This window comes from Pyrus communis, chromosome 4, assembly GCF_041283825.1.
Source record: "Pyrus communis isolate YQ-2024b chromosome 4, ASM4128382v1, whole genome shotgun sequence".
NCBI classification, from domain to species: domain Eukaryota; kingdom Viridiplantae; phylum Streptophyta; class Magnoliopsida; order Rosales; family Rosaceae; genus Pyrus; species Pyrus communis.
In genome coordinates, this window is record NC_142568.1 from 14,211,479 (window position 1) to 14,226,060 (window position 14,582).

Sequence of the window (14,582 nt, forward strand, 5' to 3'; positions counted from 1 at the left end):
GCCCATTTTTTCACAAAATCCCTGAATTCAACATATGTATACTCCCCTCCTCTATCACTTCTCAACTTCTTCAATTTGTAACCACTTTGTAATTCAACTGTAGCCTTGAATTTCTTGAATATGCTAAACACCTCAGACTTGTTTCTTAAGAAATAGACCCAAAACATTCGAGTGCAATCATTTATAAAGGTGAGAAAATACCTATTTCCTGCCTTAGTTGTAGTTTGCATAGGCCCACATATATCTGAATGAATAAGCTCTAGAGGAAGAGAAGTTCTCTAGGATGCTTCCTTTGGAAATGCATATCTGCAATGCTTCCCAAAAACACATCCTTCACATATCTCATCTGTCATTTTGAGTTCAGGCAATCCCAACACCATATCATGTTCTTTGAGTTATTTCAGACTACCAAGGTTCAAATGTCCAAGCCTCATATGCCAGATTGTAGAAAACTGACATACACTAGCCTTTAGAGCAATCTGCATCTCAGGTTGAAGTTTTAAGGGAAAGCTTTTGTTTCCTCTCATTGGTATTTTGGCTACTAAGTTCGACATAGAGCTATCATCATTTATTGTAGCAGTAGTACCACCAAACACCAGAAAATAACCATGTTCCATCATCTGCCCTACACTAAGCAAGTTCTCTTGTAAACCTGGAACAAACATCACTTCCTTGATATATCTTCTTCCCATTTTGGTTTCAACTACCAAATTTTCTTTTCATGTGACTTCAATAAGTTGACTAGTGCCCATTTCAACCTTAGTAGTCATAGTTTTACCAATGTCAACCAACAAATCCTCCCTTCTAGTCATATGGTTGCTACATCCACTGTCTACATACCATATGTCTTCACATTTCTTCAACACAGCATTATTGCAGACATAAAACATTGTAGGAGTGTCATTGACTTGATTAACAAAGTTCACATGTTGGTTAGCTTTCTCCTTCTTTCCACATCAATCTTTTGCAATATGTCCCAACTTATGACAATTGTGGCACCTAGGCTTATCCTTGAACCAACATTCACCAAAATGCAGTTTATCACAGTGTATACAAGGATTCTTGGCTCCTTCAGAGGTACCTACAGCTTTTCCAGCTTGATTTGCAGATCTATCATCCCCTTTCTTCCATTTTGACTTCCGATTCTTCTGTGGTTTGAACCCTTGATTCCCATTGTACTTATTTTGTTTTGGAGCAATATTGAGACTAACAAATGCCTTCGCAGTGTGAATCTCATTATGCCTATCAATTCTTTGTTCATACCCCTTTAGGATAGCAACAACATCTTGTACATCAACAGTATCTAGATCCTTAGTATTCTCAATCACAGAAGCAATACTATCATACGATCTAGGTAAGCTTATTAGCAACTTTTGAACAACTCTCTGATTGCTAATATCTTCACCATAACTTTTCATTTGACTAAGCAAATCAAATAGCTTAACTAGATATGTAGAGAAAGCTTTATTTTCACCCATTCTAGTATATTCAAAATCACAGCGTAAGCCTTGAAGTTTCACAGCTCTTACCTATTTATCTCCCATAAATTCTTGCTTCAGAACATTCCAAGCTGCGTATAGCGATTCTCCGAAAGATCTGATTGGAAACAACCTCTTGGATTATTCCAAGTGCCTTTGCATCTTTGACTATGTTCTCCCTCACCAGCTTACTCTCAGCTTCAATGAGTTCTTCATCCTTCTTCACCAGAGTAGCGAAACCCTACTTGATAATATCCCAGAGTTCATGAGATCAAAATATGGTCTTCATCTGAATCTGCCAAAAATCGAAGTTGTCTTCATTAAATACCAGTGCTCGAATATCAGCACCACTTGACCCAGACATATGAGACTCGATTCAAGATCACTGAGAATTCTTTTCTAAATTTTCCTTCAGCAACAAAGCTCAACAATCAGTTCGAGTTCTTCATTGCACTCTTCACAGATTCACGCCCAGTTGCAGATGATGCAACCTGGCTCTGAGGCCATGTTAGATTGTGAATTATATACTGTGATTCAATGAAGCTTATATGAATTTCTGGAAGAAAAAGAATGCAAGATTCATAGAGTATTCACAGAGATGGGTAAACAACAGATTTCATTTCTTCCTTGATTCCCCTACAAATGCATAAACAGGATATGACCGTAGCAATTATACAGGGAATAATCTCACACTCTCTCTTATATTAGAAAGTTAGATCACAACCATTCATTTCATCTATCCTATGAGATAGTTACAACTGTCACTCAACATCAATAACTCTCTCTTAATCTAGAGCATCCATTTGGAATGTAATCCAAAGGCTCTGATTAAAACAAGTTAAAACAAGTAAACTGAATAGACTTATTTCAGCTAAAATACTTAAATACCAACACATCCCATGCATCGTTGACATTCAGTTTCAGTTTGCCGGATAGAGGTGCCAGCCATTTATGGGGAGGTGGAGGATGCCACTGAGGAAGAGGGATGGCTTTGGGGAGGGAGATGAATTCCGGACACTAGTAGATACTCCGAGCAGCGCTAACATCTAAAGAATCATAAGAGACAGACCATAATTTTGTGTTTCGTGCACCCTAGATAGATCAAAGATCATAAAAAACATCTCAAGTCCTCAGGATGGGAGGTTATCAATGGCATCCATAGCCCAACACAGTGGAGATGGATAATTGCGATAACAAATGGGAATGACCAAAGGAAACGATAACCATGCACATTTGGTAAATGGGCAGTCCTTCAAAAGATGTAGCGTTGTTTCGTAAGGATGAGAGCTTTGAACACACGGAGAATCGGTAATGATATGCCTATGGCCCAGATTAGCTTGGGTAGGAATAATGTTATTGATGATTTTCCAAACACTAGATTTGACTTTGGGATAAACCATTGCAGACCATAGCTAATCCCAAAATCGACTAACCTGGTTGACCACCAAGGAGGAAGACACACCGTTGTTGGAAGGTTTAGAATCGACCTGGGCAAGGTGGTAGACACTACGCACAGAGAACATACCTTTCTTTTCATAGAACCATGTCAGAGTATTAGGTGGGGATCAAACACTCAACGGAATCAATAAAATAGCATACACTTCCGATGCAGAGAAAGTAGAGCAAAGGATATCAGTCCTCCATGACTTGCTGACAGGGTCAATGAGATTGCAAACCCGGGACAGAATACAATCCAGCGATTTTGGGGAAAAAGGCCAGAACAGAGATTGAGATGGGATCCATGGGTCCTTCCAAATATCAATTGATTAATCGTTGCCAACCTGCCAACGACACCCCCACTTTATGATCTTTCGTGTTGAACATATGATTTTCCAGCAGTAGGACGCCTCCGGCTTGACGGGCACATCGAGGAAAGATTGATTAGGAAAATATTTAGCCTTGAGAGTCCTTGCCAGAACGGATGAGGGTTTAGTCATTAATCTCCATCCCAGTTTGGCAAGTAAAGCAAGGTTGAAAACATAGAAGTTGCGAAACCCAAGGCCACCCTCCAATTTAGGGTTGCACAATTTGTCCCACGAGCACCAATGTAATATCTTTTCTCCTTCATTACCGTTCCACCAGAAAGAGGCAATCATATGGTTAAGGTCATCACAGAAGAATTTCGGTAGAAGGAAGGTGCTCATGGTATAGATTGGAATTGCTTGGGCGACAATTTTAACCAATAAGTCTTTTCCCGTAGTGCTCAGGAGCTTTCCTTTCCATGAGTGAAGCCGTTTCCCGAGACGATCTTTAATGTAACCAAAATAGAGGCTGCGGTTTCTGCTCACGATAGTAGGAACCCCGAGATATTTCTCATGGCGATCAACACAATTGATGCCCATGGTTTGAGCAAATTTAACCTCGGGAGGGGGGGATTTAATATTTCTGCTGAAGCACACCTCACTTTTGGTTAGGTTAACCGATTGACCCGAACCCCTTTCATATACCTGAAGTATGTGCATAATCCGGTGGCATCCATCCTCTTATGGCAGGACTTTGTCCGTGTCAATACAACCACTTTGCAACCTACCCAGGCCTCTAGATGACCTCAAATGGAAGACCCCACCGTGGAGGTTTTACAAGGTGAATATCGATGGAGCTTGGAACAAGGAACTCTGTCTTAGGGGTATTGTTGTTGTCCGAGACTCTAATGGGATTTTTGTAAATGAGGCTGCTAGGAGAGATGATTTTATTCACTGAGGCTTCTTATCCCACATTACTGAGGACTCTAAAATCGTGTTGAGATCGATCACTGAGGCTTCTTATCCCACGTTCGTCGTCAAGCCAACGGTGCTGACCATTGCCTAGCCCACTATGCACTTAGAAATGCTAGTCCTTTTGTTTGGCTAGATTCCCCTCCGGGTTTTTTAGCCGACGTCCTCCTCAAGGATGTCCTCTTTGTAATGGAATGAGCATTTGCTCCTTTTTTGTATGTCTTTTATCTATGAAATCAAAATCTATCGTTTTTATCCCAAAAAAAAAAAAAAAAAAAAAAAAAAAAAAAATAATGAAAAAGCCTTCAAAACTTTGGATTTTAACCAAAAGACATCTAATAAATTTATTTAACGATAAGGACAAGAGAAAAAAAAAAAAATTATCACACGCACACCACGAGTACCTCCTTTGCCGCTGCTTTGTTCATTATTATCAAATGCATGCTGCTTCTATATATATATATATATATATATATATATATATAGATATGGGATAGGATTAAGGGACAAACATTTTGACAAATATTTTTACACTTCTTTTAAACTTTTAGATTACAAAACATCCAAAGGTCCATATTCATTCATTAAATGACATGGATACTATTGGAAGTTGTCACTTGTACTTTAGGGCATGGATTCATGGATTCATGCATGGCTGAGTTTGATCTCTTAGTGACATGTTGTCAACTCCTTAATTCATGGAGTGGATATTTTGCTTTCCAATGTATTGTGTAAGGATCTCAAGTATGGGTTGGCATCCTCACTTTAGCTAAGTTATGGGCTAAAGTGATGGTCTTACTTCTACTCTTGTGTCTTCCATACCTTGTCTTGTCCCTTACCTTCTTTCCTTATTTTATTCTTCTTTTGCTTCTCTCGGAACTAGGACAGGTACTTAGGGTTAGTGTTTTGTTTCTCCCGGGCATCCCCGTATTGTGTTTCTCTATAAGAGTGTTCTCACTCTCTTGTAACAATATGAAAAATATACAAATCAATCTTTGAAAAGCAACATGGTATCAGAGCAGGAATTTTAACCTGCTCTTGCTATACTGGTTTCCAAAATTCTTCAATCTCAAAAATGTCGCAAGAAAATCCGGCAGCTTCAACGGCGGATAGCTCCCCGGAAGTTTCCTCCGTAAATATGCATGAAGTGGATGTCAACCCAAATCAAAGGTTAAGCTCAGTCGTATTGAATGAGTTCAATTACTTGCTATGGTCGAGAGCAGTGTCATTGGCGCTGGGTGGTAGGTCCAAGTTAGGGTTCATAAATGGAAGCATCAAAGTTCCTGATGCTTCCTCGTCAAACTATGAATCTTGGCTGAGCAAAGATCAACTTGTGATGTCATGGCTCTTAAATTCCATGGAGAGAAAATTAGCTGAAATTTTCAGCTACTCAGAATCTTCTTATCAACTATGGGAAGCAGTCAGGGAGATGTATGGCAGCCAAAATAATGCTGCTCGAGTCTTCCAATTGAAAAAAGACATCTCCGATTTACAACAAGATGGGAAGCCATTCGTGCAACTCTTGGGAAGTATGAAGACCATGTGGAACGAGTTGGAAACTTATCGACCTCATACGACAGATGCAGCGTTGCTACGAAAGAGGGCAGAAGAAGACAAGATCTTCCAACTCTTGTCCAGTCTTGACTCAACATATGAAGATCTTCGATGTCACATACTCATGAACACAGAACTACCTTCTTTTCCAAGCGTGTGTGCAACGATTCAACGTGAGGAAGTAAGGAGGAAAGTCATGAACATAAGTACTATGCCAAATGTCCCGGAGTCTAGGGCATATGTAACTAACGAAAGAAGGTACAAAGGAAAGCACCCTCACCTAAAGTGTCAACACTGCAATAACACAGGTCATGTTAGGGACACATGCTGGATTTTACATCCAGAATTAAAGCCAGACTTCATGAAGAATGTACCAAGGGTGAATCGTACCCCACATCGAGCTAATTCTGCATCCACCTCCTTCTCCAATAAGACAGATGCATTCAAGAATTTCACAGCCAACCCGACAGAACTCATGAATGAGTTCCTGTCATTTCTACAAGGCAAGAAAGGAGGTGATCAAAGAGACAGTACCAAGGGCATGGAAGAAGGAACATCAACAGCAATGCTTGGCAAGTTCACAAGTTTTTTGACAGACACAAATCCTGTGCCCCAAGAAGACATGTCAGGTATTATGAAAGCCTTTAAAACTGCACTAAAGTTAAATATGTTGCATGATTTTTGGGTTATAGATTCGGGTGCCACAGATCATATGACCAACCTTGTGTCTAATTCTCAAAAATTTGAAAGATTGACAAAACCGTCTCAAGTCTCAATAGCAGATGGAAACCAATTAAAGGCTTTAGGAAAAGAAAAAATTAAGTTGATGTCAGATGAACTCGAGTCTGTAGCTTTGTATGTCCCTTCTTTTCCATTTAAACTTCTATCTGTGGGAAGGATCACAAATACCTTGAATTGTTTAGCCATTTTTTCTCCTCACAATGTGATTTTTCAGGACTGTGTCACAAAAAGGACGATTGGTGAAGGGTTTTACTTAGACGGTTTCTATTACCTGTCAAAAAGCAATCCCAGAGGTCTTCAAACCAAGTTCGAATCCACTCATGATGCTTGGTTGTGGCATCAACGTTTAGCACATCCTTCCTCTCCCATTTTTGTCAACTTTGTTTCCAAATTTAGGAAAGGATGATATGAGTTGTGAAACCTGTCACTTGTCTAAAGACACTAGATTACCCTCTAAATCTTCTCTTTCTAGAACAAGTAAGTGTTTTGAACTTGTTCATTCCGATGTATGGGGACCAACTAGTGAATCATTTTATGGTTACAAGTTTTTTGTGATTTTTGTGGATGACTTCTCTCGAGTTACTTGGTTGTACTTACTAAAGTCTAAGAGTGAGGTTATAGAAGTATTTAAAGATTTTCATAACCTTGTAAACAACCACTTTTTATCTCAAATACAAACCCTGCGATCTGACAATGGCACCGAATACATGTCCCATATCATGAAACATTATTTAAGTGCTCATGGCATCATGCATCAAACGAGTTACGTTGGAACCCCTCAATAAAATGGGGTAGCCGAACGTAAAAACCGAGATCTTCTTGAGAAAACAAGAGCACTGATGCTGCAAATGCATGTACCTAAGAGGTTTTGGTCACAAGGTGTTATGACAGCTGCATACATCATCAATAGGTTACCTAGTCGAGTCTTGGAACACAAGCCCCCCTAGAGGTCCTGAAAGGAAGAAAAATTGATGTCTCACATCTTAAAGTATTTGGCTGCATCTGTTTTGTGCATGTTCAGTCTCAACACCGAGACAAATTGGATCCCAGAGCTGCTAAATGTCTCTTTCTTGGTTATTCATCCACTCAAAAGGGATATAAGTGCTATAATCCCCAACTAAGGAAAGTGATTGTGTCCAAAGATGTTAGATTCCATGAGACTAATTCCTTTTTTAAACCAAGTGAAAACATAGACCAAGGGGATGACACCCTGGACCTGTTTCCATTACCAAGAATTGGATCTGAGGATTTACATCACGAAGAGCTCAGTCTCAGTCATGACAACACAGACATTGATCTTCAAGACCCTCAACCAGATGAGTTCATACAAGATGAAAGCAGTGAAAACCAAGACAACTCTCCAAATGTTGCAGAAGGGTTGCACAAGAGTGAGCCTTCTCTTCCAGCACCCCGACGCAATCCCCGGCGGGATAGGCAGCCTCCCAACCGGTTTCATGATTTTGATATATACAAACCAAAGCATCCAATGTCAAGTTATGTATCATATCAAAAAGTGACCCCCTCGCATGCAACCTTTCTTAACAACATCTCCAGTTACAGTGAGCCTCAAAGTTTCCATGAGGCTAACCATCAGGCAGTGTGGCAGGAAGCAATGAGAGATGAACTCAATGCTCTAGACCAGCACAACACCTGGAGCATCACCAAACTTCCAAAAGGAAAAAAGGCAGTGGGATGCAAGTGGATCTATAAGATAAAATTTCATGCAGATAGCTCAATCGAGAGGCATAAAGCCAGGTTAGTGGCTCGAGGGTTCACTTAAACATTTGAAGTGGACTATAAAGAAACATTCGCGCCAGTTGCAAAAATGAACTCAGTAAGGGTGTTGTTGTCTGTTGCTGTCAATAACGGTTGGACTATGTATCAAATGGACGTGAAGAACGCCTTTCTTCACGGTGATCTCGAAGAAGAAGTTTACATGCAATTGCCCCCTGGCCATCCTCAAAGTCAGGTCCCTGATCTGGTGTGTAAGTTGCACAAGTCCATTTATGGACTGAAGCAATCCCCTCGTGCTTGGTATGCTAAACTAAGCTCAGTTCTTCATAGTGCTGGTTTCAAAAGAAGTGGAGCAGATTCATCATTGTTTGTACGTACTGGAGCTGATGGAAAGTTAGTTGTGCTAATTTATGTGGACGACTTAATAATTACTGGTGACAATGCTTCTGAGACCTTCAAACTCAAACAGTCACTACAACAAAAGTTTGCAATCAAAGATCTTGGGGTGTTAAAATATTTTCTTGGGATTGAAATGGCATCCTCTCACAAGGGTCTATTTCTCAATCAACGAAAATATGTCATGGATCTTCTCAATGATGCTAACATTAGTGAGTCAAAGCCTGCCACCACCTCTCTCGACAACAAGCTCAAACTTACAATGGGCGGAACTCCCCTCTCCAATATCAGTTCATACCAGAGGCTTGTTGGTAAGCTAATATACCTAACTATCACCAGACCCGATATCTCATATGCAGTGAACATTGTCAGCCAATTCATGCACAATCCTTCAGTCGATCATTTGAATCTTGTAAAGAAGATCTTACGTTACTTGAAAGGATCTGTGGGACGTGGCATTCTCATGACAAAGAATGATCACACTCATATCATGGGGTACTGTGACGCAGATTGGGCAGGCAATGCTATTGATCGCAAATCTACTAGTGGTTATTGCACCTTTGTTGGTGGAAACCTGGTCACCTGGAAGAGTAAAAAGCAAACTGTCATTGCCAGATCAAGTGCCGAAGCTGAGTATCGTGCAATGGCCTCAACAGCTTGTGAATTAATCTGGCTTAAGGGTCTTCTAAGCGACTTAGGGTTTTCTGCAACTCTTCCTATGTCTCTATTCTGTGACAACCAAGCTACCATGCATATAGCTTCCAATCCAGTGTTTCACGAACGAACGAAGCACATTGAAGTTGATTGTCATTACATTCGGGAGCAAGTGCAAGCTCAAGTAATTCGGACACACTACACCAGAAGCTCTGATCAACTGGCTGATGTTCTCACAAAGCCCTTGCCTTCTCATCAGTTTCAGCGCCTCCTGTCCAAGCTTGGATCCATCAATCTTCTGGATCCAGCTTGAGGGGGAGTATTGGAAGTTGTCACTTGTACTTTAGGGCACGGATTCATGGATTCATGCATAGCTGAGTTTGATCTCTTAGTGACATGTTGTCAACTCCTTAATTCATGGAGGGGATATTTTGCTTTCCAATGTATTGTGTAAGGATCTCAAGTATGGGTTGGCATCCTCACTTTAGCTAAGTTATGGGCTAAAGTGATGGTCTTAACCCTACTCTTGTGTCTTCCATACCTTGTCTTGTCCCTTACCTTCTTTCCTTATTTTATTCTTCTTTTGCTTCTCTCGGAACTAGGGCAGGTACTTAGGGTTGGTGTTTTGTTTCTCCTGGGCATCCCCGTGTTGTGTTTCTCTATAAGAGTGTTCTCACTCTCTTGTAACAATATGAAAAATATACAAATCAATCTTTGAAAAGCAACAGATACTTAAGTGGATTTTAACTAATACAAATGATAAAAATTAAAATTGAAAAAAAAAATCTGGAAAATTAAAAATAAATTTTAAAAATGGAATAAACCCTAACTACCTCCAGACTTTGAGCCAATAACAAAAACAATGAAACCTCTTCTTAATTTGCCGATGGCGTATGCAAAGCTTGGATAAGATTGTTGCCAAAAGTCTCCCTAATATCTACAGAAATATCACCATTAGGTAAGCAAAACACAATCCTACGTTCTTTATTATTGTTCACATATGTAGGGAGATTAATCAGGTTTTTGCAATTTTTTTTCTTCGTTTTGTCCGTTCATGAGTTTGATGATTTTTCTACCCATTTGGTGCCCTTGTATCTTTGTTGGCCTGTGAATTTGGTTAATCTGTTCCAATTCTTGAAGCAGTTCTAGGGTTTTCTTTAGATTTTATAACATCCAAAGACAATATTGGTGTTGCTTTCTTCCTTAGTTTTGTCGAAGTGAAGCAGTTCACGACTTTTGTCTTATTCATCTCATGGATTAGTAGAGATCAAATCAAAGGCGCCAGTATTGGTGTTGCTTTCTTCCTTAGTTTTAGCTGCTTTTTTTATTTTATTTTATTATATTTATTTAAGGCCTTGGTATCTTGCTTCGTCCAGAAACCAATTCGACGAAATCATTGCTGAAATTTTTGAACTTTCAAATTGACAGTTTGGGTGGATTTCTTTTCTGCAAACTAAAGAGCTAGGTTGAACGTTGGGCTTTGGAAAATAACTTAATGCTCAGCAAAGTTTCTCGGTAGGTTACGCTGAAAATTTTTCTTGATATTTCTCTTATTTTATGTTTGTAATGATTGTTTAAGTAATTTAATCGGTACTCATTTAGTTTGTGTTTCTGGGGTTTAAGATGAAATTTCATGTTTTTGAAGTTGAGGCTCAATGTTAGTATATTGAATTCCTATAATGTGAGGATGAAAATCAACATAGTCGAAGAAGAAGGCTTCCACGTTCAATTTTAAAGGCCTCCCACCACATAATGCCATTTGGGTATATTTCTGATTTGTTTTTTTGTTTTTTTCCCAATTTGGTTTGCACAGGGAGCAAGAAAGAAAGATTAAGAAGCAACCAATTAAGGAATTTCGGTTTACTCAAACAATACAAAGTACACACTCTCTGCTCTCAAAACCTTTTAAAATTTGCCTCATTTAATTGGTTTTTGTACATTTTTGAATGAATTGATTAAAAAATTGCTTCTTTTATTTTTGGTTTTTTGTACATGTTTGTATTTTCAGGTTTATTTTTCCAGCCTCAATGGATCCTCAATTCCACAATGCCGAGATAGCACCAGCTAAAGAAATATCCAGTGACACAGGTGATTGTCACACTCCAAAAAGAAATGATCAAGTATTAGAAATGCCATATGTGGGTATGCTTTTTGAAACAATGGAAGTAGCAAGAAATTATTATGAAGATTATGGCCAACAAGAAGGGTTTTGGATTCGTATTCGAAATTCATCAAAGTCCAGACGACGTTCAAATGAGGTGACAAATGCACAATTTGTTTGTTCACATCAAGGAAAATACAACATGCAGAATGAAAATGAAGATGACATGAAAGATAATGATGAACAAGAGGTATGTGACATGAAAAAAGGGAAGAAACGACAGAGAAGTTGCTCCACGTTTAAATGCGGTTGTGAGGCTACCATGCGTGCTGTTCATGATAAATGGACTAACAAGTGGAAGTGTCAGTTTTAGTGACATGCACAATCACAAACCAATGACCCCATCTCGAAGGATAATGATGAAGTCCAACTGACATATGCCTGATGTAGTTAAAGAGTTGACAGAAGCATTTCACCAAGAAAATTTGCAGATTGATAAAGTTCCATCAATTTTTGGCGGTGCCCAAAATGTCGGTTTCAATAATAGGAATTGTTACAACCATTTAAGAAATGTCAGGCATAGAGAGCTAGAAACGGGAGATGCACAATCAGTTCTCACTTACTTCAGAAAAAAGCAAGCATAAAACCCACAGTTCTTTTATGCAATCCAATGTGATGAAAACTGAAGGGCTGCCAAATTTTTTTGGTGGATTCTAGGTCACGAATGGCATATCATTACGTTGGAGATGTAGTCAGTTTTGATACAACATATAGAACAAAAAAAATATGAAATGTCATTTGCTCCGTTTACTAGAGTAAATCATCACTTTCAGTCAATACAATTCGGATGTGCCCTTTTACACGATAAGACAAAGAAAACATTTTTATGGTTATTTGAGACATGGTTGGAAGCTATGGGAGGTCATCATCCTGTATCTATAATCACAAATCAAGATTTGGCAATGGGAGCAACAATTTCATTGGTATTTCCTAAAACTCACCATTGCCTTTGCCTTTGGCATATTAAGAAAAAATTTGCTGAAAAATTGTCACATATATACTATAAAAAATCAAGTTTTAAGATTGCAATGAAAAACTATATTAGGTCGACATACAGAATAGAGGAATTTGAACAACGGAGAAACTTGATAAAAGGGTATGAATTGGAAGAAAATGAATGGCTTGCCCAACTCTATGAAATACGTGAGTTGTGGGTGCCAGTTTGTAATCGTGGCACATTTTTTGCTAGGATGAATACAACTAGACGTAGTGAAGGTATCAATGCATTTTCGATGACTTTGTTACATCAACAACAAATCTTAAAGAATTTGTTGTCAAGTATGAGCAAGCCCTTAATAAGATTGTGGCAAGAGAAAGTGTTGAAGATTTTGTTTCGGAGCATAAATACCATATTATGGATGATGATGACTTCCTTTTGAAGCATGCGGCTAAAGTTTATACTCGAAAAATATTTGAAAAGTTTAAGGAAGAATGGATAGATGTCAACCGGCTAAAAGTTGAAGATAGGGGAAGTGTTAATCAATTTCATATGTATGTTGTCAGGAAAAAAATTGGTGAAGCTGAAGAATTTTTAGTTAAGTTCAATCTACAAACCTATGAGGGCACATGTGAGTGCCAAAATTTTGAGTTCACTGGAATTCTTTGTCGACATATTATTAAAGTTCTTGTTTGTCTAGACATTAATGTCATACCATCCCACTTCATTATGGAAAGATGGAAGCAAGGAGCAAACAAGTTTAGGGTTATGGATTTAGAAGAATTGGTAATAAATGATGGTCAAGAACAAGCAGAGGCGTTGAGACTTAGCCACATGTGTCGTAAAGCTACTAAATTAGTGTGTTGTGCAACATCTTCAAATGAGGCATATACAATCTTCATGAAAGTTTTGGATGAATTGTCGAAAAAACTATCTCAAGTTGAAGTCAGTTTTATGTCGAACGAAGAAGCTTCTAAGATTCCAACCAATTATTTACAAAATTTCGGTGATGATCTTGATCAGTCTATTGACAACACTTCTCAAACTTTTCTTTTGGATCCAAATATCTCAAAGACCAAGGGTAGAAAAAAGGATGACAATAGTCGAGGAAAATCCAGTAGTTCCAAAAGGATAAAAAGCAGTCTTGAGTTATCCCAGGATAAAAAAAGGCAGGCAATGTCAAACATGTAAGATGATTGGGAGTGGACATGATACAAGAAGCTGTCCAACGAGAAAAAAAAGATTGATTCAACAAATTAAACAAAGGCAAGTGAATATATTTATTTTGAATTAGTTTTAGTTTTTTGGAGATACCATTTTTAACACTTTTCGTGTTTTAGTCAACTCACATTACCTTTTTCGATATCTTATAGTTTTTCTACACCATGAAGAATGTTGTTGATCAAAGGATTTGGAGAATGACAAGTACAAAGAATGATGCTAATTTTCGGTGATGGTCAAGATAATAATCAAGTTATTTATTTATATGGCCATTACATAAAGTTGAATCAATTATATTTGTTCATTGTTATTTTAGTTTAAATTGTGTTGTGGATGTTGAACGATGCAGATTAGTTTTGTTTTCTTGGAAGATACTTGAATATTTGAATGATATTACCAGAAATTATGGGAAATAATTGACAGCATAAAGAGGGGAAAGACTTAATTCACGTAGTGCAGCAGGGTGAAAATAGGATATGCGTTTCCCACCTTGAGTAGTTGGCTGTTTGTAAAAATTTGGTTTTGGTCAACGGTGTCCACAAGGGGATCCATCATGGCTTGCTTCTTGACCAACATATCACAAACAATAAATTTGGAATGTAAGTACTACTTACAAGCCAGTTATCAGGAGCATAGAGGACCGTGTTTAACATATTCTCAAACAACAAGAAATATCCCATCCATTCAAAGATAATTATATCCACTTTAGGGACGGGAAGCTCAAGTTCTTCAATCTTCCCCTTCAAACTGTTATTACTGCATTTATCAAACAATGAATGAGTAAGCAGAATACTCGGTTTGTCAAAACAATCTCAAGGGAATGAACAAAACGAAATACAAAACCGGTTTGCATCCAAGCGCAATGCACTTACTTCATGAATACCTGCAATAAAAAAGAAAACTCAAAGATAAGCCTTTCGAAGCAATATCGAAACAGAACAAGATTAGATATAAAAATATAAATCAAAGCATCGATATCTTGAGACTCACTC

General features: G+C 38.4%; 1 protein-coding gene and 1 pseudogene across 1 annotated transcript; both read left to right on the forward strand.

Annotated features, from left to right (window-relative positions):
• The first annotated feature begins 5,438 nt into the window (after positions 1–5,438).
• On the forward strand, positions 5,439–6,730 carry LOC148697499 (uncharacterized). Its single transcript, XM_088691999.1, has 2 exons — positions 5,439–6,375; positions 6,702–6,730. Exons 1-2 carry the CDS (start codon positions 5,529–5,531, stop codon positions 6,728–6,730), a joined length of 876 nt encoding a protein of 291 aa, XP_088548125.1. The 5' UTR covers positions 5,439–5,528.
• A 1,582-nt stretch (positions 6,731–8,312) lies between these two features.
• LOC148697500 (protein FAR1-RELATED SEQUENCE 5-like) lies at positions 8,313–13,690 on the forward strand (annotated as a pseudogene).
• The last annotated feature ends 892 nt before the right edge of the window (positions 13,691–14,582 follow it).